This window comes from Diabrotica virgifera, chromosome 9 (assembly GCF_917563875.1).
Source record: "Diabrotica virgifera virgifera chromosome 9, PGI_DIABVI_V3a".
Taxonomy (NCBI): domain Eukaryota; kingdom Metazoa; phylum Arthropoda; class Insecta; order Coleoptera; family Chrysomelidae; genus Diabrotica; species Diabrotica virgifera.
This window is the reverse complement of record NC_065451.1, coordinates 42685335-42710827: the sequence shown is the minus strand read 5'-3', so window position 1 is coordinate 42710827 and position 25493 is coordinate 42685335. Positions and strand designations below refer to the sequence as shown.

Sequence of the window (25493 nt, the reverse complement as noted above, 5' to 3'; positions counted from 1 at the left end):
TTATCATCAACTTTGAACTAATAGGCATCATCTGACATAAAAATTAATATCTTGCGTATTTGGATGAAGTTGCAAATTGATTTGAAAACAATGCAAAATTACATGTCCAGTGTGCCCGTAGCGGGGTAAACTGGTCACAGCACCGGTGTACAGTGAACACATTCATGTTAACTAGAGTTTGTTCAGTTAATTACTAAAAAAGAATACAGCAAATGGACTTAAGTCGACACGTATAATATTATTCAGGTATATTATAAGGTATAAGGTTAACATTAAAACCTACAAGTCTTTGTGTTATCCCTAGTGTTGTTGGATCCGGTCATTTTTGGATCTGGATTCAATATAATGTCACTTTTATGAATAACGTCTACGTCTTGATTTTCTGGAAACATGTAGGTTATCGCTCACCTACTTTTCAGGAAGTTAACAGAGTAATTAGACGATTTTTTGTACCTTACCAATAAAACTCTTGGTAATTTTCCTTTTTCACATACTTTACCAAAATGTAGCTATTCGTTTGACATTATCGGTGTTAAAATTTAGACAATGTTCTTCATTTTCTGTCTAAGCGCACGACTCTTCATCTATATCGTCTTCAGTGTCTATCATGTCGACCTCTTCATCTGCTGAGTCATTTGTGTCATAATCAATTGTCTTCGTAACATTATAATACTCTTATTTTTTTTTTTTCACCTTCTTTGCGTTTCTATCGGATTACTATTATATGTTCTACTTCATATCTTATTTAGTGTAAATTTGGCGTATCGTTTAAAATTTTTGAAATAGTCTTTTTGCATTTGTAGACTTTGATTTCGACCGAACAGCTCTTGGTAACGGAATAGTCATTGCTAGTGTAATTATAGAATCTTGTTTTACGGTGCAGTTTTTAGGTGTTCTCTGTTGATCAATTGTTAAGTATGTAGTCTTTAGTTCTGAATGAGTGCTTTGATAGTGTTGGTGTAAAGGCATTGTGTCCGTAATTGTTGTGGTGCGCAATAGAAAACTGCATTGCAATAGGTTTAATTGACCATCGGCCATTGAAAACAGTTCGCAATGCTGTAAGCATAGTTTTTTCCCTGGCAAGAGCAATTTCCGTTTTCATCTTTCTATTTCAGGATATTTCTCTAAAACAGTTTATATAAAACACTGGCATTTTCTGATGGGGGTACAGTGGTCACTCATCGAACTCTGGGAAAGTAGTGATCACTGTACCCCTTTTTGAAATGACCACTGTGCTCCAAAGTACAACTATGTTTTAAATTTTTATATATTCGAAATAAAAGGTTATTCTTTATATCTTTATGGCACAGTAGAATATTAATATATGCAACAATCAACTGCATAAATAAAATAAATTTACTTTATAGTCCAGGGCGCATCTGTTTTGAGACGGACGTTGCGAGGTGACTCAAATTTTTTTGCAGATATGGCTTGAAAATAGATCAAATACTAATATTTGAGTTATCCTCCCTCTCAAAAAGGTCCGGAACATTGTTTAAATAATCAAGTATATTCAAATGGGAAATAAGCCACAATTTTACCTAAAAATGATTTTATTAACGTTTCGACGCCCAAGTCGGGTGTCGTTGTCAAAATACAAAATAATATTAAATAAACAAAAATGTTGTTGCTTAGTAAAAAATCCTTCTAATAATTTATTTAATCTGACTCATTTATATCGGCAATTCAGACACGTATTATACATTTTAAAGTAGACGACTTTAAAAATGATATTGCCAATATTGATGAGTTGCGTTCCTGGGACGACTTTACTAAAAGATAGTTCATTCGATTACATGAAATCAATCCCCACTCAAGAATAGCCGCCACAAAAAATCATAGCATGTGATCTGTCTTTAAAAAGACAACCAAATGCAACGGTGGTACTAAAATTCTCGCGTTAGAGATTCCATAGTAAATCACGAGGGAAAACCAGGAAAAACCTCGTGATACTATCCCGACATCGCAAGTATTTGGGTTTACATTTAGTTTACTCTTAAAACTAATACCAAATTCTGACTTGATATTTTAAATTTTAAATAATACTAAAATACTAAATATGTACTAACTCGACATGTTACTGATTTACTAATTGTGGTATTTTCTTTCTATTGACTTCCTCCTTTAGTATGGGTAACCACATCCTACTGCATTCTACCGAGGAATTTGCGACACAATTGGTTTCATTTAGCATAATTAGAGCCGCTTCTTTGATTTTTCTCTTTTTACTATCTGCTTCTTTTAGGACTATACTTGAATCTCTCCACTGAACTCTATGTTCATTATCCCATGCGTGTTGACATATTTGAGATCTATCAAATTCTCTATTTTTTATATAAGACTGATGTTCATTTACTCTAACGTCTAATGGTCTTGACGTTTCACCTATATAAAATTGTTCGCATTCACAAGGTATTTTATAAATACAATTCTTTGTTCTTTCTTGTTCACTGTTAGGTTTAGTTTTAGATAGAATAGATCTCAATGTGTTTGTTGTTTTGAATGTTGTTGATATGTTGAATTTATTTCCTATTGTTTTAAGTTTCTCGGATAGTCCTTTTACATATGGTATTGATATTTTCCTCGTATTATTTCTTGTGAATGTTGTAGGATCCCGTTCTAAGTTGTTCTGTTCCATTCGATCCAATCTTGACAATTCCTTATTTATAAACGATATGGGATAATCATTTTTTAATAAAACAGATGTTAACAATTGTTTTTCTTCTAAAAATGAATTTTCGTTAGAACAAGTAATTTTGGCTCTATCATATAAGGATTTAATGATTCCCTTTTTAACGTTGATGTTATGATTTGATTTGTAATTGAGATATCTGTTGGTGTGTGTTGGTTTTCTATACACTTGAGTCTCATATCCAGTATCCTTCTTTGAGACCAAAACATCGAGGAAAGGTAGGGTGTAATTGTATTCCTTTTCCATTGTAAACTTTATTGTCTCTTCTTGATCGTTTATAATATTCAGGAACGTATCCAACAATTCCGATCTATGAGGCCATATGGAAAACACATCATCTACATATCTCCACCATACTGTGGGTTTTAAATTTTGTTTGGAAATGATATTAGTTTCGAAATCCTCCATAAATATATTAGCCAATAATGGAGATAAAGAAGAGCCCATTGCGAGACCAAAATTTTGTTTATAGAATTCATTATTTAGTTGAAAATAGGTATTATTAGTACATAATGTCAATAACTCCATTATAGCTGATACATTTAGTCTTGTCCTAGTTGTTAATGTATTATCATTTTCTAATTTTTTTTGATTATATTTAAAGTTTTATCTAATGGTACATTTGTAAATAAACTGTTTATGTCAAAACTTACTAAAATATTATTTGGATTAAATTCTATATTTGATAATTTGTTTAAAAAATGTTGTGTATTTTTTATAAATGTGTCATTATTATTTGCAAATGGTTTTATAATATTTAATAAAAATTTTAATAGTTCACTACAAGGAGAATTGATGGTACTACAAATAGGTCTAAGTGGAAAATTTGCTTTGTGAATTTTCGGTACTCCATAAAAATGTGGTGTCTTACTGTAATGAGGTGTCATTAATTTTCTTTGATAGTACGTTAGGTCATTTTTAAATTTGAATAAAGTTCTATAGATTTTGTTTTCCAGTGTCTTCGTTGGATCCTTCGTTAATTTGGTATAAGGTCCATTTGTAATTAGATCTCTAATTTTGTCCTCATATTGTACTTTATCTATTATTACAGTTGCATTTCCTTTATCCGCTGGTAGGATTGTTATGGAGTCATCATTTTTTAAAGTTTTTAAAGCTTTCATTTCCTCTTTGCTGATGTTCTGTTCAATTTTATTAGATTTTTCCAATTCAAGTTTGCATAGTACCCTATATTGTTCTTTTTCATGGGTTGGTAAACACTGGGATATTTTTTTTTAATATACTTGATTATAAAAATGCCACAAGAAAATAGCTTCAGAACAACATTGTTTAAATAATCAAAATGTCAAAAAATTAAGGAAAAATTCGATGTGTTTCTTCGTTTTTTGATTATAACTTTAAAACTATTCATTTCCGAGAAGAGTTGTACTAACATAAAAGTTGCGTAATTAAATTTTCTACAACATAAAATTGGTTAAAAATTTAAAAAATAGTCACCCTAGTTGCAAAATAGCATTAATTGCGAAAAAAACCATACAAAAACAAGTATTTGGATTTTACGTTTTTCAACCATTTATGCTACATTTAGGACCTTCATATTTCACCCAGAAGAACTTTATGATACAGTAAAACAATACTGTAAATGTCATTATGATCGGTGTAATAGATTATGCAAAATACATTTTGCAATCCAGCTTCTTTAAAAAAAAATTAAATTTTTTAAAATATTACATGACTGAAAATAAAGCAGGTAGCAGGTTGAATTTTTTTTTACTTATAGAAGTGTACTGTACCTTTCATTTTAAATTTGAAAAATTAACATCGATTAATTACCACGGCGTCGGGAAATTTTTTAAATTAACAATAATTTTTGGTGCTACGCGCAGGACAGCGGTGTTCGATTCACACAAGTTGATTTCCACCAAAATTTCTTCCAATCTTTATCTAATATATTATTTTCTTACTCTATATTTTGTTGTATTTTAATATTTTAATTCCACAAGAATCAAACTAATTTTATTATTGTTTGTGAAATATTGTTTAAACAATTTCATATGTTTAAAAATAATAAACTTTTATTTCCTAAGTTAAAATATATGAACAAAGAAAATGTTTGCTAAAAAATATGTTATTTCAAAGGATCGAGTATGTGTTTTTATTTTGCAATAAACAAATTTATTTATTTATATCGAAATGTAATAAAAATTAAAATGTATCAATTATTATAAAAGGTCATTGGAATGCCCAATCAGAACAAACTATCCGCTGTCCTGCGCGTAGCACCAATAATTATTGTTTATTTAAAAAAATTCCTGACGCCGTGGTGTTAATCGATTTTAATTTTGCAAAATTGAAGATGAAAGGGACAGTACACTTCTATACGCCAAAAAAATGTCAACTTGCTATCTGCTTTATTTTCAGTCCTGTAACATTTTGAAAAAATTTATTTTGCAAAATCTATTGAACCGATCTTAACGAAATTATCAGTGTTGTTTTACTGTATCATAAAGTTTTTCTGAGTGAAATATAAAGGTCCTAAGTGTAGCATAAATGGTTGAAAAACGTAAAATGCGAATACTGGTTTTTGTATGGTTTTTTCGCTATTATTGCTATTTTGCAACAAGGGTGACTATTTTTTAAATTTTTAACCAATTCTATATTATAGGAAATTTAATTACTCAACTTTTATGTTACTACAACTTTTCTCGGAAATAAATACTTTGAAAGTTATAATCAAAAAACGAAGAAAAAAATCGAATTTTTCCTTAATTTTTTGACATTTTGATTATTTAAACAATGTTCCGGACCTTTTTGAGAGGAAGGATAACTCAAATATTATTATTTGATTTATTTTTAAGCAATTTCTGCAAAAAAATTTTAGTCATCTCTCAACGTCCAAATGTACTAATATTTTTACAGATGCGCCCTGGTCTATTAGTCGTATCCGCCAGCAATTCGAAACACTTTGGAGACCGAATTAGGCATTCCAAATCACGTGATATAATATGGCTGCTGGATGGCAAAACTGTCATCCATAGGCGTATCCAATTATTAAACCACTTCATATTTAATTTGCTATCACAATTTCACAGATTTCGCTACAAAATTAACAAAAAACAAAACCAAACAGGATATTCTTTACAAATTTGTCAATATTTAATGTAAACATTAGATACGCGATGACCACCCCCCTTATCTATGTCTATGGCCATGTCAGTTTAGCCATCCACCGGCCACCACTGACAGTTCATTGGAATCCTTAATTATTACTTGACACTCACAAATTTAAGGTTAGAATTTTTATTGGTAATCTGCTTTAACTACTAGTTCGTACTGTAAACTCCAACACGTGCACTTATTTTTGCCTTTCTCTACTAGGTGACCGTAGTAGCAACGCATTCCATTTAAAAGATATTTTAAGGTGACCACTGTGTCTCCCCTACAACGTAATTGTTTCATTGTTTCATACCTTATTCTTGATAAAATTGGTTTAAGAGTGTATCAAGTACTCTAACTCTTCCAGTAGTGTGTTTTTATAGTTCAGTTTTGTTCTATTATTTATATTTGTCGTATATCCTGGAGCTGTTCTCGAGTACCTCTACCTTTAGTAAAACCAGTTTACTCTTGGGATATTTCTGTTTGTAGGAAAGTTAAAGAATAACAAATATCAAAAAATATATCACATAAAGAAAAAAATTATATCTGGAGATTGAAGTAAAGGATCTTAAGGTACTACCAGATTCGAACATTACTTGGAGTCAGCGGATAGAAAAGATAACCAAGAACTCATTGTATGCTTTCAAAGAAGCCAGAAGCGTTTATTCAAACATTTGGAGTTTAAAACCTGACTTGTAATACTGTATTATTAACGTGGTGGTGAAATAAATAATAACATACAGACCACTTGAATGGTACCTAAAAGTACATCAGCAAAGCGCCATCCTCCAATTAAAAAAGCTTCATTCAAAGTTTTGCTTGCTTGTTTGTAGATTGGAGCAGCTATCAGATAAATAACAATCTTTTAAATGATTAACTGATAAAATTTACTACTTATTTTCCTTTGAATGAACAAACAGGATGAAGTTATATAAGAAATTGTGACCTAGTTTTATCAAAATATCGAGAAAAATATACTTATCTTAAAATTGATTAGTTCATATCCTTTTTGTAAGTTTATTTATACTACTAAAATATTCAAATATATAGTTGTTTTAAAATTTTACATTTTATGGCTGGACGATTTGAAAGAAAAGGCGAAAAGACAATGGCATGTTTTTTCCATATTTCCTCTAAATTCTGTTCATTTCTCGTTTTTTGCTTTGGTACCAAATTGTTAAATCATCTTTATTTTTTATATTCTTCATAGTTTTCTGACGTTTTATTTTGTAGGTATATTTTCCGAGCTATTTTCTTTTTTAATTTGTTGTTTTATTTCTTCATTTCACCATGCACTTTGCTATCTTTTATTGCTCTCCTTACTTGTTCGACATACTTATCTCTCTGTGTTTATTATAATAGCTTTGAAGTATGTTCATAGTAAAATTGTCCAACTTTTAAAATCCCTATTTTTTTGTTAGTATTAAAGTGTTTGCGCGAAGCAAATTTTTACCCCTATCAGCCTCACCATACCTCCCAAAATTCGACTTCTCAAATGTTACAATAACCGCAATATTAATGAAAAAATAAAGGCATTCGAAATATTGGTATATCGATGGGTTTTTGACAAAACATTGTAATCGACAAAATGCACATTTTACAGGATACGCCTATTTCTTCTACCGACTTTTTGGTTAATATTATTAAAATTATGAAAATATTATAAATTAGTACATAAAAAAATATTAATTTAGAAAAAAAATCTGTAATTTTACATTATTTTATTACATTATGTAACATACGATACTTTGTCAGACCTTGTCGATAAATTTTAGTTGAAGCTTGTCCATCAAGATAAACATACTGTAGCGTGATTAGTGTAATTACTTCTAATTACAATAAAACTAGCGGTTCGTAATTTATATACGACTTTATTTTTTATTTATACAAGTTTACTTTACAAACTTTAGCTTAAGACTAAAAACTAATAACAGCGCGCTCCGCTTAAATAGCCAATAGGTCCTGTTCTCGAAATGTCTACATATCCCTCGGCCTAATGAATATTCTGGAGATCTTCACTCACAGCGCCGTCGCTTCTGTGACGTCACGGCTACTGTTATTCCGACGGTTGGAATTCTCCCAAGCCGGGGACTGTTTATTGCGCCGATTCGAAACTCTTTCGTTACACTGCTCCCCTCTTAAGATCTGAGCGTCCCGATCAGCAACTCTAGATGAAGGCTCAGGATGGCGGAATCTACACGACTCTCCAGCTTTGCATACACCCTTCAAGAAGAAATAACAGTCTACTGTCTTTGAAGGATCCGACATCTTCGGGTTCATGCAACACACAGTAATTCGTACGCCAGTTTCTCTGAAGACCACCTCAAGCATGCTTCTCACAATCTTCCAATCCAGATTTTCTACTGCATGGCCTATTTTTGGTAAAGCCAAATCTTTGATGTCATAATTACACACGATTTTCTTCAAATTAGTTAGAGCACGCCATATGTTCTCGTAGCTTGGCGTGTCCGTATAAGACTTCCTGGTCACCATATACAGCAAAGATCGAGGACCATCTTCCAATCGCAGTACTCTTCCAATTTTAGGTTGTTGATTTCTTAACTCGTCCAGGCGGCCGAACTTTCTATTGAATACGGACGAGATTCCTTTGGTCATCTCGAGGTCTTGGGCAACACAGTGGGCTAGAGAGACGTTTTCTGGAACACCAAACAGATCTTGCTGAACTTCTGTGGTCACGCCGAATCTAGCACTCTTTCTCGCTGCGTAATTTGACATAAATTGATTAAAACTTGGCTGTGCGGCGTCTTTCATCTCCTGTTGGAGGACTCGGGCTTCTTCTGTTTCATTTGAGCCAGCATATGGTGCAAGACGATTTATGTGAATAACTTTTGGTTTACCGTTTGGCAACTTCTTAATTCTGTATATTACGTCATTTATTTTCTTCTTAACTTCATACGGACCTTCCCATTGTCTTTGCAGTTTAGGACACAAGCCGCGACGACGTTGTGGATTATAAAGCCATACAAGATCACCTACTTCGAAGCTTTCATTCTTGCATCGAGAATCATATTGATCTTTCATTCTGTCACTGGCTATCTGGATGTGTTGTCGGGCAAGTTCATGAATGTTGTTCATTCGTAACTTCAGGCGGTCGACGTATTCTTCGCCTGCAACATGTTCCTCAGAAGGTCTGCGGCCAAACTCTAGGTCGCAGGGCAAACGAACTTCACGACCCAACATCAGGCAGGTTGGTGTTTGACCTGTAGTTTCATTTACGGCCGAGCGGTAGGCCATCAGGAATAAATGAATGTGTTGGTCCCAATCTCGCTGATATTCAGATACAACTTTGGACAAGTGTTTACCCATCGTTCGGTTCATCCTCTCGACCATCCCATCTGATTGAGGATGCAGGGGTGTTGTTCTGGTCTTATTGACACCAATCAATTTACAAACGTTTTGGAAAAGAGCTGACTCAAAGTTTCGCCCTTGGTCGGAGTGGATCTCCAAGGGAACACCAAATCGGCTGAAGAATTCTTCAACAAGTACCTCTGCAACGGTAGCAGCTTCTTGATTCGGTAATGCATAGGCCTCGGTCCATTTCGTAAAATAGTCCATGGCTACCAGAATGTATTTATTTCCAGCATCGGTTTCTGGAAATGGACCTGCAATGTCGATTGCTACTCTTTCCATAGGACTTCCAACATTGTACTGTCTCATGGGTGCTCTCTTTTTACCAACTGGACCATTACCGGATGCACACAGTTCACATTTCCGGCACCATCTTCTTACATCATCTTTACAGTTCACCCAATAGAACCGTTCTCGAACCTTTTGCAGAGTCTTCATAATACCAAAGTGTCCACCTGATGTACCGTCATGCAACTGACGCAATACTTCTGACACTTTACTTTTAGGTACAATCAACTGAAGCTTAGATTCTGTACCATCATCGTTCTCAAAGGTTCTGTACAGAAGATCATCTTTTAGTATCAGGCAATTCCATTGGCTCCAGTAGGCCTTGACTTCCGGACTACATGCACTAATGTTTTGCCAACTAGGTCTCTCACCTCGACGCATCCAATCCAATACTCTTTTTATACATGGATCGTCTTCTTGGGCTTCTTGTAACTGTTGTGGCTGCCATTGCTCATTAACGACGGTGGTTCGTCTCACGGGGCAAAATCGTTCCTCTAATTTGGCACAGTGATTACAATTTGCACTGCATGGTCGTCTCGAAAGGGCATCAGCATTTGAATGAACTCTTCCGGCCCTGTGTTCTATCTCATAATCATATTCTTGAAGTCGTTCCAACCATCTTGCCATCTGTCCCTCTGGATTACGGAATTGTATGAGCCATTTTAGAGCAGCGTGATCTGTTCGAAGAAGGAACTTTCTGCCGTACAAGTATTTATGGAAATGTTCGCAAGCCTTCACTACACCCAGCAGTTCTCTTCTGGTAACGCAATAGTTTCTTTCTGGTTTCGACAGGACTTTGCTGAAATAAGCGATGACTTTTTCCTGTCCATCCTGGATTTGTGAGAGAACAGCTCCTATGGCACTGTTGCTAGCATCGGTATCCAAAACAAATTTTCCTGCCTGTCCCGGGTAGCTTAATATCGGTGCACTGATCAGAGCCCTTTGTAGTTGTTCGAAAGCTTTTTGACACTCCTCACTCCATGTATATTCTTTGCCCTCCTCCGTCAACTTTGTTAGGGGCTTGGAGATATTGGCAAATCCTTTGACAAATCGTCGGTAATATGTACATAGGCCAAGGAAACTTCTAATTTCATGTTTATCTTTTGGTACTGGCCAATCTTTAATTGCATCAATCTTTTCAGGATCAGCTGTTACACCATTACTCGATACAATATGTCCTAAGTACTTAACTTCTCGTCGAAACATGTGACATTTCTTCGGACTTAACTTCAAGTTCGCTGCCCTCAATCGTTGAAAGACGTCTATTAGATTCTTGGCATGTTCATCAAAGGACCTTCCAACCACAATTACATCATCCAAGTAAACCAGGCATGTTTTCCATGTTAGACCTCTTAAAACTGCCTCCATTAATCTTTCAAATGTGGCAGGGGCATTACATAAACCAAACGGCATAGCCGTAAACTGCCAAAGCCCTGATCCTATCGAAAATGCGGTTTTCTCCCGATCGGCTGGCTCCATGTCTACTTGCCAATATCCACTTTTTAAATCGAGTGTGGAAAACCAACGAGAACCGGAGAGAGTATCCAATGTATCGTCTATTCTGGGCAAAGGATAACTATCTTTTTTTGTTACCGCATTGAGCTGGCGGTAGTCGATACAAAAACGCGTTGAACCATCTTTCTTCTTTACCAGAACTACTGGTGATGTCCATGGACTGTTCGATGGTTCAATTACCCCTTGTTTGTCCATATCCTTGATAATCTCTTCGGCTTCATCTCTTTTCGCAAATGGAAGTCGTCTAGGCCGTTGTCTGATTGGCTGAGCGTCTCCGGTATTTATTTTATGCGTTACTATGCTTGTTTTGCCCTTATCCTTCTTATCAATAGCAAAAACATCTTGATACTCTATCAGCATAGACCTTACTTTTTCCGTTCGTTCATAGTCAAGGTCTTGGCATCTTTCAATGATCATCTCGACAAGGTCTTTTGGATACTTTGACTTTGATGATTTCTCATTGGTATTCATAGAGCAAATTGAAGCCACGGGAACACACTGTCCGATCAAAGCTCCTCTACTTAACTTAATAGCAGTTTCCCTTAAATTCATAACTCTTACAGGGATGACATCTCGAACTTTTACCAAAGTTTTTGCCGTTAGGAACTCGACATTTTCTACATCTTCGACCATCCTTAAACTTCCCTCTCGGCAGTGTCCATCAAGCATGGTCATCAGAATTTTCTCACTATTACCGGGTATGGTTACGTCGCATGTAGTTAGTAAGCGGATGACATCTTCTTTGTCGTCGTGAAAGGGCAACTCTTCACCGTTGATCCTGAGAACTCCATTTTGAACATCCAATATTGCCCCCACTTTTCGTAGTACGTCCATCCCCAATATGAACTCGTCGGAGATCTCAGCAATTAATACTTGATGTTCAACTGTGGTCTGGCCAATGGATACTGACATATTAGCCTCGCCATATGTATTAATTAGCTCACCAGTCGCTGTTCTAAGCTTTACTGTTGCAGGTGATAATTTATTATGGTCTCGTACTACATCTGGACGTGCGATAGTTCTCGTTGCACCTGTATCCACCAAAAATGATCTACATCTATTACTGATACGACCTTCGATGTATAAGTTGTGGATTCCACCGGAGGACGTAAGGTTGACAGTTACTATGGGGGCTCTAGTTCTCGAGGTCGGCAGTTGCCCCTTGGTGTCGACCCGCTCTAGTTTTCCGACGGCTGTACGATCTTCTTACAATTACGACGAATGTGGCCTACGTCTCCACAATTCCAACATCTAGGCTCGCGTCTCTTTGGCATCTGATTACTTAATACTCTCCGTATCATTTCCTCCAGACGTTCATCGTTGTGTTCGTCACTTTCTTCAATGGTTCTTACTCTATGGCCTCGTGAAGTTTGACTAGCCGTTTCGTGTTCCAATGCAATAGCAAGTGCTTCATCTAAAACTTTCGGTCTTGCTAGTCGTAAAGCTTTCTGTAGTTCATTATCTTTCAGCCCATTGACGAAGGTATCTACTGCAATTTCTTCTAAAACGCTGTCTGGCACCTCTGGATAAGCCAACCGCACCACACGAGCCACATCTGCTTCAAATTCTTGCAGATTCTCACTTGCTCGTTGACTTCTACTTCGCAGTTGTGCTTTGTATACTTGTTGTAGATGGGCATCTCCATAGCGTTTTTCTAGACGAGTGAACAAGGTCTGGTAACAATTTTCTTGACCCTTGGGAATTGACCTTAATATATCTGCAGCATCACCTCGTAAAGCAGCAGTCAAGGAAACAGCCTTTTCTTGTTCGGTCCAATGATTGGCGGTCGCAATAGCTTCAAACTGTCTAAGATATATGGACCAAGAGGACTTTCCATCAAATGGTGGTAATTTGAATCTCATATTATGCGACGTTTCGTCTCTCGGTAGTTCATCTTTCACTAAAGGATCTAACGTTGCTGCATTAACTGATGGTTGTACTTTTGTATCGGTTATCCTGCTCTCTAGCTGTTTGATCTTTTCTTCTACGGTCTCTACACTTTTCTGCATCTTATCGAATGTTCTAGAAACTTCTTCAAATTTCTCATTGTTCTGTTTACAAACTTCTTCTAGTTTTTCGTTGTTTTGCCTACAGACCTCTTTAATTATTTGAGAAGTCTCATCGAATCTTTTAGCAACATTTTCGAATTTCTCGTCGCTTTTTCTACTAACTTCTTCAAGTTTCTCGTCGCTTCTTCTACTAACTTCTTCAAGTTTCTCGTCGCTTTTTCTAGAAGTTTCATCGATCTTTTGAGAAACACTTTCAAATTTCTCGTTGCTTATCTTAGAAGTTTCATCGATCTTTTGAGAAACACTTTCAAATTTCTCGTTGCTTATCTTAGAAGTATCATCAATCGTTTCAGAAACAGTTTTTAATTTCGATAAGATTGCTTGTTCTGCTGACTGGAAGTGGAACGTCTTTGGGTCTTCTCCGTTCTTCGTGAGGACATCCTCGAGTCGTGCTTGTAGGACTATCTTGAGCCCACTGCTGTCCAGATCCCGTTCCTCGAGCTGTTCACGGAGCTGTTTTACTGTAAGTTCTTGTAGCAACATCTTTGGTCGGCACACACGTACTTTCCAAAATGTCTTTTAACAGTCTTTCCGAATACCGAACAATCAACGCACTTTAACTATTCCCGACGAATAAAGTCCAAAAGTATTTTAAAGTCTTTCCGAATACCGAACAATTAACGCACTCCGGTTATTCCCGACGAATAAAGTTCAAAAGTCTTTTAAAGTCTCTCTGTAATTCACTTATTTATATCGCACTAAGTTAACCCCACACCTGACACCAACTGTAGCGTGATTAGTGTAATTACTTCTAATTACAATAAAACTAGCGGTTCGTAATTTATATACGACTTTATTTTTTATTTATACAAGTTTACTTTACAAACTTTAGCTTAAGACTAAAAACTAATAACAGCGCGCTCCGCTTAAATAGCCAATAGGTCCTGTTCTCGAAATGTCTACATATCCCTCGGCCTAATGAATATTCTGGAGATCTTCACTCACAGCGCCGTCGCTTCTGTGACGTCACGGCTACTGTTATTCCGACGGTTGGAATTCTCCCAAGCCGGGGACTGTTTATTGCGCCGATTCGAAACTCTTTCGTTACAATACGATAGTTTTAAGGTGTCACTCTATAAATGAATATTCATAAATAACGTAAGAATCTTAACAGAAAAAATATTTTTAATAATAAAAATCAACAAAGAAAAGTAAAATTTAATACGCATATTAATCTGTGACACTCTGTGACACTGTACTAAATGATGTTCTATTCAAAAAAATCTCAAAAATTTAATTCAATTGATACGACGCACTTCCCAAAAAATGTAATTTGTCTATTCTATGTCATATTATGTATAAGTTTTTAGTTTGTGAAAACTAACTGTCATTATAGGTAGCAGTGCGTGAAAGGTTTAAAGGGTACGTGAAGTAACAATGTATTTTAAATGGGATTTACTTTTTTGCACTGTTTTTTGGTACACTTTCATATAATCAAATATCCTTAACCTTCGCGTTATCACGGTGATGACATATGAGCAATAAATTACAACAAATGTTTTGACAGTTTTGTGTTTTGAAAGAAGTTAGAATTTTTAAATGTCAAAGTTCTAAAAATTGTAGAATAGAAATGAATTCCAGTGACGAAGAGTTATAGATTTTTTATTTGTTTCTCGTAGATAAAATATTGTATGAAACTGTGCGTGAAGTACTTTTTGTGAACTTACGCGATGTATAGCACTCGCTCCCCTGTCGCTCGTGCTCTAAACGTCACGTGGGTTCGCAAAAAGCATACATAACGAACTGTTTCATAAATAACTATTTTGAAAACTTCGTAGTTTTACAGAATCACTACCACTTTAAGAGGGTATTACTCAAGTTTGAACACATATTACAATTTTATAGGTGTTTTTTAAAGATTAAGATGTAATATTTAAAATGCATGAAACTATTTTGCTTTGGACATGAAATTAACAACTTCTTTTTGAGAAAATTAAGAAGGATAAAAAAATGTAATGCAATAACCCAAAAATATCAGTTAAAAAATGTTTGTACAAAGTCATCAAAACCTTTTTTCTGTATAACTTACCTAAAATACGTTTAATAACAAGCTTAAAAAATATAAATGTAATTTTTTTGAGCTCTTATACAGTATGTCTGCGTAACTTGGAACCTATAACTTTTTATAATCAGTTTAAAAAAAACTATCAGATATTACATTTTATTAATTTCATACGAGTTATGTCAAAAAATATGAATCTTGTTCAATAGGAAAGTAGGTAGCTTTCTTTATATTTCACAATATCGAAAGTTGTTAAGAAAAAAAGTTGTTTGGAATTAAAAACTATGTTTCAATATTCGTTCTATATTGACTCCCCTACATTTTTGTTTCAGGTTTCAGTGAACTTACTGTAAGTTGATATATTTTTGTTGCAAATATAATATTTATGATATTTGCACATAAACAACTAAAAAACTTAGGTTATGTCATTACCAAATTAGTTAATTAGACTTCAAATTCTATTAAAAAGACAATAGACCATTAAAACAAGTATTAAAAATTTACCGGATCTATTGAATAAGAGGTTTTATCAAAACTACCATTATTTTCATTTTAAATTGTTCTAGCGAAATAAAATTTGCACTGAGTTCTAACATATTTTGAGATAACACTGAGTAATCCTAACGGTCATTTTGGTCATTTAAGCTTATCGTAAGCGGCAATATGCAAACGTAACCGACAAGATTTATGGCGTTTACTATCATCTGTCGGAACTACCTTGGCGTTTACGATACCAAAGCCACAAAATGAGGTTGAAATGCAGTGGTTACGATAAAAATTAAATTCAATTTTAAACACTTAGGATGTTATTATGAGAAAAATAATTTTGAATCAGCTGTAAACTATTTTAAGCAACCATTTAAGATAAAAATCCCATTTTCGGAAAATTGATTCTTACGATGTTTTGTCAAAAACCCGTCGATATTACGTATATCCTGGACTGCTGGACCGAGCATGTGAACAAATGGGAAGGTACTACGCCGGACAGGTAACGAGAGAGAGGGAGGAATACCTGTAAAGAAAATATAGTTGAAATACTTGGGTCACGTTATTAGGCACGGTAAATATAGAGTACTTCAGCTAATTACCCAAGGGAAAATAGACAGCAGAAGGAGTCCAGAGAGGAATAGACACTCGCGGCTGCAAAATTTGTGGCAATGGTTTTGTCATCTGCCGAACTATTCAAATCTGCCGTTAACAAACTCAGAATAGCCATGTTAGTTGCCATCGTTCGGAATGGACAAGTCACGTGAAGATGAAGTAATTTCATATTCTTGTTTCTTTTCTTGCAGTTTGCTAATTTTTTTTTATTGTTTTTTATTGTTACAAACGCCATTTGTTTATTTCAAGCCATAAACACTAAGCATTTTTGTTGAACAGAATTTTAACATTAAGAGTGATTGCCCACTGGCTATAACTATATTTGTTGAATATTTTTCTAACTGGATATACATTGGTATGACTTAGGTATATCTATTTACTTTACTACTTAACCTAAACTTAATCTAAACTTTTACTTGTTGTCTATTGTCTATATTCTATATGTCTATGGTATATAGGGTAAATCCAGTGGACTACTAATATTTAGTCTGTTGTTTTGTACACTGTTGTCAAGGAGACCAATTACAAGAATGTTGGAGTGCACTTCAAGACGCTTTAACACTAGAAGCACCAACATTTTTACATACCTAGAAGCACCGGAGCGGTCAAGATGACGGGTATTAAAATTTTCTATCGCCAGTCGTTTTCGTATCCTTTTTTACTTGCAAAAAACCTATATTGAATTAATACCAACTAATAAAAGACATATTTTGTTAATTTAAATAAATTATTTAATTATTTAAGCACAATTTATATAGTAGCAAAATTTTTGAATTTTGCTTGTACAATACCTACACACAAATCTTTTACATAGGTATATATGACAAATTTCACATGTTTTATTTTTGTAGCAGTTCCCTGTTTGCCACTTCTTCTTCTTCAGGTGCTATCTCCGCTACGGGCGTTGGCTATCGTCATAGCTATTTTAATTTTTGTGTCAGTAACTCTAAATACTTGTTTTGAGCTGCATCCAAACCATTCTCTCAGGTTCAGTCAAATGATCTTGTCGCAATTCTTGTGCTAACTGAAGTAGGAAAGTTTACCTAGATATTTGACAACCAGTAACTTCCTTATATAGAATCCAAGCATTTATTTCTACCATATCTAAGATATTAAAAAAAATCTGCAACGGCCATCTTCTTGAAGCTGATTTGGTTGAACACTGTATGACCATCTGATCTACAACGTCTACTCCGTATTTTGTGTGATTGTAGTATGTAATGGCTTCAGGTTTCTTCTTCTTATCTATGCCTATTTCAATATTGTTTGAGTATAGATAACTCAGCGCTAGAAGATTTTTGATCATTATTCTCTGGTACACCTGGTTTCCCTGGTTAGCTCAAGTCTTCGTGTATGAAAATTTTTGATTTGTACAATTCCATCTTTTCGTTTTTTTTTTTTTTGACGGAGAAATGTCCTTTCTTGCTCGGTTTATTGTTCCAGTACTGCTGGTAGCCATCTTTCTTAATTCTTTTTATGTGTCTGACACTGACATTTCATAAATGGGCCCATTAGACGTCTAATTACATGTTCCCCTAGAAGTTAATTGTCTGGTAAATCTTTCCGTAGGTAAGGAAATTCGTGCAATAAATATTTAGACTAGGCATTAGCTGTAAGCCAGAATTTGATTCAAAACTTATCGGGTTTATACGCCATGTACCTATTGGGTGAAGTGACATCTTGCCTTTGTGGGAAAAAGCTGTTCGTCGATAGGTATATTTTAGTTAGTTGTAGGTATAGCAAAATATACAATTTTCTGTAAATAGGTTCCATATTGCCGACGCAAGTGCAAATTTATCTGTTGATCATCGCTCTGATCTGGTACTTCTCCTCCGTAAGAAGGACCGCATTTTTTCTAGGTAGACATCAACATATTCAAAAAGTGATTAGATACACTAAGTATCTACCTGTAAATGTAATCTTTAAATAGATGTAGCAAAGTCATAAATTATTAAGTTTCTACAATAACTATGAATAAGTAGTAAAACAGAGGGTCAAAAATAGAAAGCAGTCAAAATGACCGCCCTGGCGCTTCTAGGTATAGAATAGAATAGAATAGAAATATGCTTTATTGTCATGAAAAATTTAACAATTTTATAGACAAAGCTTACAAGAATCATAAATAAGAACAATAACAAATAACAAATACAATTTACTAAAAGGATATAAATCGTCTATATAAATAAAAATAATGAAGAGAAACAAAAAAAACAGTAACAATCTATTGCAAAATTTAAAAAAAATTTTGCAAATTGCATATATTCTACCTTAGGAAATTTAATAAGTTAAGTTAAGCTGCTGCTCATGACACTCAAATATAGATTAAGATTATACTTATAAATAAGAATACTGTACTTTCTTAGTTATTGGTTAAGAAACTCTGCTGTTGAATAATATGGTCTTTCAGATAAATAGGCTTTAGTCATTTTACGGAACTTATCGGTAAATATTAACGGTATATATTAACACATCTCAAAAAGTAATTACACTAAGTACCTGTAAAAGAGGAATTATAATCCTTAAATAGACCTAGGAAAAGTCCTAAATTTTCAACTTTCTAAAACAACTAGGAGTAAGTAATACAGAGGGTCAAAAATAAAAAGCAGTCAAAATGACCGCTCTGGTGCTTCTAGTGTTAAATATTAATCACTACACTGCGCGATCACTTGCTTCACTGTAGGGATTTTTAAATCACTGTAAATGACCTGGTTTGAGATAAACCAAGGGGCAGTCGCTATGGTTCTTATTGTCTTTGACTAGAATCGTTCTAGGATCGCTATGTTGCTGTCAGATGCTGTACCCCAGAGTTGTGTGCCGTATGTCCAAATAGGCGTTATGATGGAACTGTAGACGAGGAGTTTATTTTTTTAATGATAGTGGTGAGTTACTTCCAAGTAGCCGGTAGTGTTTTTTAAGTACAATTCCTTGTTGTTTACGTTTATTCCAGATATGTGTTTTCCAAGTTAGCCTTCTGTCTAGATGCAATCCCAAGTACTTGGCACTATGTTTTTTTGGTATTAGGTGGTTGTTGTAATATATTGATGGTGTGTCACCATGGCATTTCGTGAAAGTTACATTGGCTGATATTTCGTCGTTTATTTTTATTCTCCATCTACAAGCCCACTTATGTGTTTTGTTTAATCTTGTTTGTAATGTGCGAGTCGCAATTTGGAATTTTTGTCTTTCACCATAATTCCAGTGCCATCTGCAAATGTAGCTGTTATGTGATGGTCATCGGTTGGAAAGTCAGCTGTAAACAAAATATAAAGTATGCGACCAAGTATACTTCCTTGGGCACACCAGCTTTTATAGGATGAATGTCTGTTATAAAGTCATCATATCTTATTTGGAAGTGCCTTTCTTCAAGTTAAGATGTAGAGTGGACGAGATAGGTTTTTCTTTAGTTTATAAAGCAATCCGAGGTGTCAAACCTTGTCGAAAGCTTGACTTATATCCAGGAATACAGCATTGCAGTAGCTCTTTTCCTGAAATGTAGTTTGTATCATATCAACGACCCTGTGCACTTGTTCAATGGTCGAGTGTTTAGTGCGAAATCCAAATTGATGTGATGGGACTAGTTTATGTTCATCTATTTCTATTAATAATCGTCCTTTTATAATTTTCTCTGCAATTTTAGACATACCAGGTATGTGACAATCTTATTGGTCTGTATATTTTTAACTCTTTAGCAGGTTTTCCTGGTTTTTGTATTAGTATAATTTCTGCTAACCTCCATTGTGCTGGAAAATATCCTAGCCTTATAGTCGCATTTATTAGTTGTGTTACCATTGTAATCACTTTTTTGGTAGTTGTTTGATTATTTCACCAGTAACGAGATCGTGTCCAGGTGCTTTTGTATTTAATAATTTGTGCTACTTCTTTAGGTGTTGTTAGTTTGAGAAGTGGAGACATTTGATATATACTACCTAAAAATTCATGTATTCTTTCATCGATATTATTCTCATCTGCAGGTAAAGGCTGAAATACTTCTTCGAAATAGTTTGCAAATGCTTTTGGCTTTTCCTGTTTGTTCGTAACCATTTTTTATCATGCCTGATAGGCGGGATTTGTTGTTTTGGAGTTTTCAAATTTTTTGTGGCCTTCCATAGAGAATAGTCGGAATCCGCAACTGGTGTTAAATTCTTCATATAACTTTGAAAATATTCATTTTTATTATTTTTTATTAATTCTTTTAGTTGTCTACATTTTCGATTGTAGTTGGTTTTGTCATCTGGGTGTCTCGTTATTTGCCACCTTTTTCTAAGCTTCCGCTTTTCTAGTATTTCAGTTCTAATGATTTGTGGGCAATATCTTCGGTGCCTTTTGTTTTTAGTCTCATGGGGCAGCTTCCCATGCTGATTGTTGAACCAACTTAGTAAAATATTCGGCTGCTAATTCAATATCATTTGGTGTTTTCAGTGGTATATGTAGATTTATATTTTGATATAGTACGTTTTCTTGAGGTATGGTTGATATGGATGCAATAATTGGAGTGTGGTCAGAATTTTAATCATTGCTGGATACTATATTTAAGTGCTCGTCTGATATACCTTTTACGAAGAAAAAGTCGAGTAGATCTGGTACTCTACTTGGATCACTGGGTCAGTATGTGGGTTGATATGTAGAGAGGTGGCTTAAATTCATTTCTTGTACAACTGATTATAAAACTTTTCCCCTTCCTGGAGGTGAAAGCCTGGAACCCCAAATAGTATGTTTTGCGTTACAATCACCTCCAGCTAAGAACCTGTTTCCCACTGTTTTGAACAGATTTACAAAACCTTCTTTTTTGGCCTGTATCTCGGAGGACAATAAACGGCCGATATCGCTAGTGGCCCTACCCAATCTTCTATTACGATACTTGCTGCTTTGTTAATGATGTTATTATTTTGGTAAACTTATTTGGTTTTATCTTCATTATTGATAAATAGTGGTTCCCATTTTAGGACACCTTGTACTTTTGTTTAGGTTAGTCATAGGGACTTCTATTGTCCTTCAGAATGTTTTATCGACCTGTTGCCTTGACTTCTTCTGTTAATCGTGGCTGATAAACAGGAATTAATTGATTAATTAGGAACTTATCCTTGATAAAGTTTATCAGATCGTAATTTAATAATTTATATTCACTTCTAAGACGTAGTTAGGTGTTCTGAGATAACTTAAAATTAAAAATTTGCCATATATTTTTAATACATTCTTGATTGCTTCAATTTAATCATCATTGCTTCCTATGTAGGAGATCATCATAATCATACATCTCCAAGTGGAGCAAAGGGTACCTTGCGGTATTTCAAGTAGCATGAGGTATGATGGTGAGGTTGCTAGTCCCACGCATCATCTGTTGAGTTCCGTCCAATTTTGTTTACTAGTTTTCTCCATTCTCTGTTTTTTGCTATCTTTTTTGCATTGTTCCATGTTAAATTATTTTCTTTGAGTTCTTTCTAGATTGTTCTTTTCCACGTATAAGACGGTCTACCCTTTCTTCTTTTGCCTTGAGCATTGTAATATAGAGCTTGTCTAGCAATATTTGTTGCTGGTTTTCGTAAGGTGTGTCCTATCCACTTTCATTTACGTTTTTTTATTGTATGTTCTATCCTTTCTTTATCTGTTATTCTCCACAATTCTTCATTAGTGATGTTTTTTGGCCAAAATATTCTCAGTATAATGTATAGGCACCTGTAATGAAGGATTGTATTTTCTGAAAGAATTGTTTATGGTGTTTTTCCATGTTTCTGCTCCATATAACATGACATACTTTACACTAGTTTCAAATAATCGTAGCTTTGTTCGTCTGCTGATGTTAGTCGAGGACCATATCTTGCGTAAAGAGTTGAATAAAATGTAGGAGATAGGATTCGTTAATCAAATTTTTCTCCTAGGGTGCTCTTATAAACTCGGGGGAGGAGGGATTAGAAGTGGCGTCCTTTTTGACAAAATTAGCCACTAAATTAATTTTGGCATAAAATTAAGCTACTCTTATATAAAATTATATAATTTATTTATTTACAATAGACAATACGAATATGCTTTATTATATATACTACGGTTTGTCTTACTGCGTTTATTTTCTCCCCATTTTTTTTGGTTCTAAATAAAAATGAAGTTCTAAAAGGAAAAAATTATATTAGGTTATCATAAAACAAAAACGTCTTACATTTACGGTATAGAAGAAACATACCAATCAATATTATACAATCCATCGAAAACATCTACGTTCATAATAGACTACAGGCAAAGATAAATAGAGAACTAACGCAGTTTATACCAGTACAAATCGGAGTCAGACAAGGTGACTCGTTAAGCCCACTGCTCTTTAATATAATAATGGACGAAATAATAGAAGCAGTACGTAAAAGTCCTGGTTACAAAATGGGGAACAAAGAAATCCAAATATTGTGTTTTGCAGACGACGCCGCATTAATCGCCGAGACAGAAGACGATCTCCAATCTCCATTAAATGAAGACCCCCACATTACCAGTGGTGCGAAATATGAGATATTAAGGCTCATAATGCAAGGTAAAATAAAGGGTAAAAGATCTATAGGTAGAAGGAGAATTTCCTAGCTGAGAAACATAAGAGAGTGGTATAGTTGCAGGTAAGTAGATCTTTTCAGAGCCGCCGCCAATAAGGTACGGATAGCTGTGATGATAGCCAACCTCCGATAGGAGAAGGAACTACAAGAAGAAGAAGTTTTTATTGCATATTTGGATTCCTGATGTAAAAGTAAGCAACTTTTATTCGAGACATTTTTTCGAATTGGGGATAGGTGGCGCTATAATCGAAAATAAAGATTTATCGTGATACCATATGTAAATTATAGAATCGGTCTAAGATCCCGGAAGATTCACCTCTAAACGAAAAAGCAAAAAATGCATGTTTAATGTTTTTTAAAAGCCTATCGAATAAGATCAAAAATGACTTTCCAGCCCACACCCTAGAGGTGGGGTGGTGGATAACTCTATAGTCTTAAATAGGAACCCTTAATTTTTATTGCGTTTTTGGATTTCTCATGAAAAAATAAGTAACATTTATTCGAAACATTTTTTAGAATTGTTGATAGATGGCGCCATAATCGGAAAAATGCCATTTATTAGCGCCATCTATCAACAATTCTAAAAAATGTTTCGAATAAATGTTACTTATACTTTTGTGAGGAATCCGAAACTGCAATAAAAAACGGGGGTTTTTATTTAAGATTTTTAAGTTACCCCCCACCCCACCTCCAGAGTCCAGGGTGTCGAGTGGGGGTCGTATTTGGTGACATTCGATAGGTTTTTAAAAAATATTAAACACGTGTTTTTTTATTTTTTATTTGTAAGTGTATTTTTCGAGATATTAGACCGTTTCTATAATTTACCTTTAGTATCACTATAAATCGTTTTTTCCGATTATAGCGCCATCTATGCACAATTCGAAAAAATGTTTCGAATAAAAGTTGCTTACTTTTACGTAACGAATCCAAATATGCAATAAAAATGGTGGTTGCTATTTAAGATTTTGAAGTTACCCCCCACCCCATCTCCAGAGAGTGGAGTGGGGGGTCATATTTAGTGTCATTCGATAGATTTTTGAAAAATATTGAACCCGTATTTTTCAGTTTTTTTATCCGATTTTCAGTTCGCGAAATATTCGACTGTTCCTCTACTTTTGGGACACCTTATACACATAGTTTCAAAAGTTATGCATCACCCCTCGTATTCATGATGTTTACGCTTTTATAAATCCGTATCTTTATTACATATTTAATGGGCCTTTTTTATAAAAATATACCTTTTTTTGGTTTTTTATTTTATTTGAATACTCATTTAATTGACCTGGTTTTGCCAAGGTGTAAACATTTGAAAAATTTATTTTGGTGACATTTTTAGAAACGCGATTAAAAATTAATCGTACTTTAATTTCTGAGTTGGACCGTATAAGAATTATCGATTTAGTTGAAGAAGGCCATTCACAGCGGTTCGTGGAGGAAAGAGTGGGTGTTTCTCAGAGTGATGTCTTACGGATATGGAATAGGTTCCTGGAGACAAACTCGATAGGGAATAGAGCTCGGTCTGGTAGACCTCGAGTTACTAATGATCGACAGAACAGATATATCAGAATTTCCATCCGTAGAAATTCTTCTATGCCTGTACCAGCCCTCCAAACAGAATTCAGGCATGCTACAGGAGTCAGAGTATCGTTGTCTACAAAAAGAAGAAGAATTTTAGACTCAGGTTTGAGAAGTCGTCGACCAATAAAAGTTCCTCAGCTACAACGTAGACATGTTTTAGACCCCTCCAGTGGGCTAAAAAACACATACAGCTCCCCCAACACTTTTGGAAATTTGTGCTTTTTTCAGACGAGACCAGAAGCTGTTTAAATAGTGATAACCGGCGAATTTGTGTGTGGCTAGAGCCAACAAGAGCTGCACAACTAGCCACATACGAATTCGTTGGTTATCATTATTTAAACAGATTCTGGTCTCGTCTGAAAAAGCGCAAAATTCCAGAATTGTTGGGGGAGCTGTATGTGTTCTTAAGCCCATTGGAGGCGATCCAAAACATGTCTAGGTTGTAGCTGAGGAACTCTTATTGGTCGACGACTCCCAAAACCTGAGTCTAAAAGTCTTCTTCTTATTGTAGCCAACGATACTCTGACTCCTGTAGCATATCTGAATTCTCTTTGGAGGGCTGGTACAAACATAGAAGAATTTCTACAGATGGAAATTCTGATATATCTATTCTGTCGATCATTGGTAACTCGGGGTCTACCAGACCGAGCTCTATTCCGTATCGAGTTTGCCTCCAGGAACCTATTCCATATCCGTGAGACATCACTCTGAGAAACACCCAATCTTTCCGCCACGAACCGCTGCGAATGGCCTTCTTTAACTAAATCGATAATTTTTATACGGTCCAACTCAGAAATTAAAGTACGATGCATTTTTAATCACGTTTTCAAAAATTTTACCACAATAAATTTTTCAAATGTTTACAACTTGGCAAAACCAGGTCAATTAAATTGGTAATCAAATAAAATAAAAAAACCAAAAACGGTATATTTTTTATAAAAAAAGGCCCATTAAATATGTGATAGAGATACGGATTTATAAAATCGTAAACATCGTGAATACGAGGGGTGATGCATAACTTTTGAAACTATGTGTATAAGTACATACAACGCTTATTTTTTTATAAGTTCTTTGTTATTCCAACGTTGACTGCGTTCACCAGATGCAAACACATTCACAAATAATAAAAATGTGTACCATTTTTATTCCACTTTATTATTATACCATTATTACCATTATTATACCATTTTATTATTTTATTTTCGTATTACTCAGTAGAGTAACTATTGTGCATC

General features: G+C 34.7%; 1 protein-coding gene across 2 annotated transcripts in view; it reads right to left on the bottom strand.

Moving 5' to 3' along the window:
• Positions 1-22185: 22185 nt before the first annotated feature.
• LOC126892804 (uncharacterized) overlaps positions 22186-25493 on the bottom strand; it is a 157645-nt gene continuing 154337 nt past the window's right edge. For both annotated transcript variants that reach the window (XM_050662540.1, XM_050662539.1), the window contains exon 6: positions 22186-22252. In XM_050662540.1, coding sequence (XP_050518497.1) covers positions 22235-22252 — 18 coding nt within the window. In that variant the 3' untranslated portion in view covers positions 22186-22234. The remainder of the gene's footprint in view (positions 22253-25493) is intronic.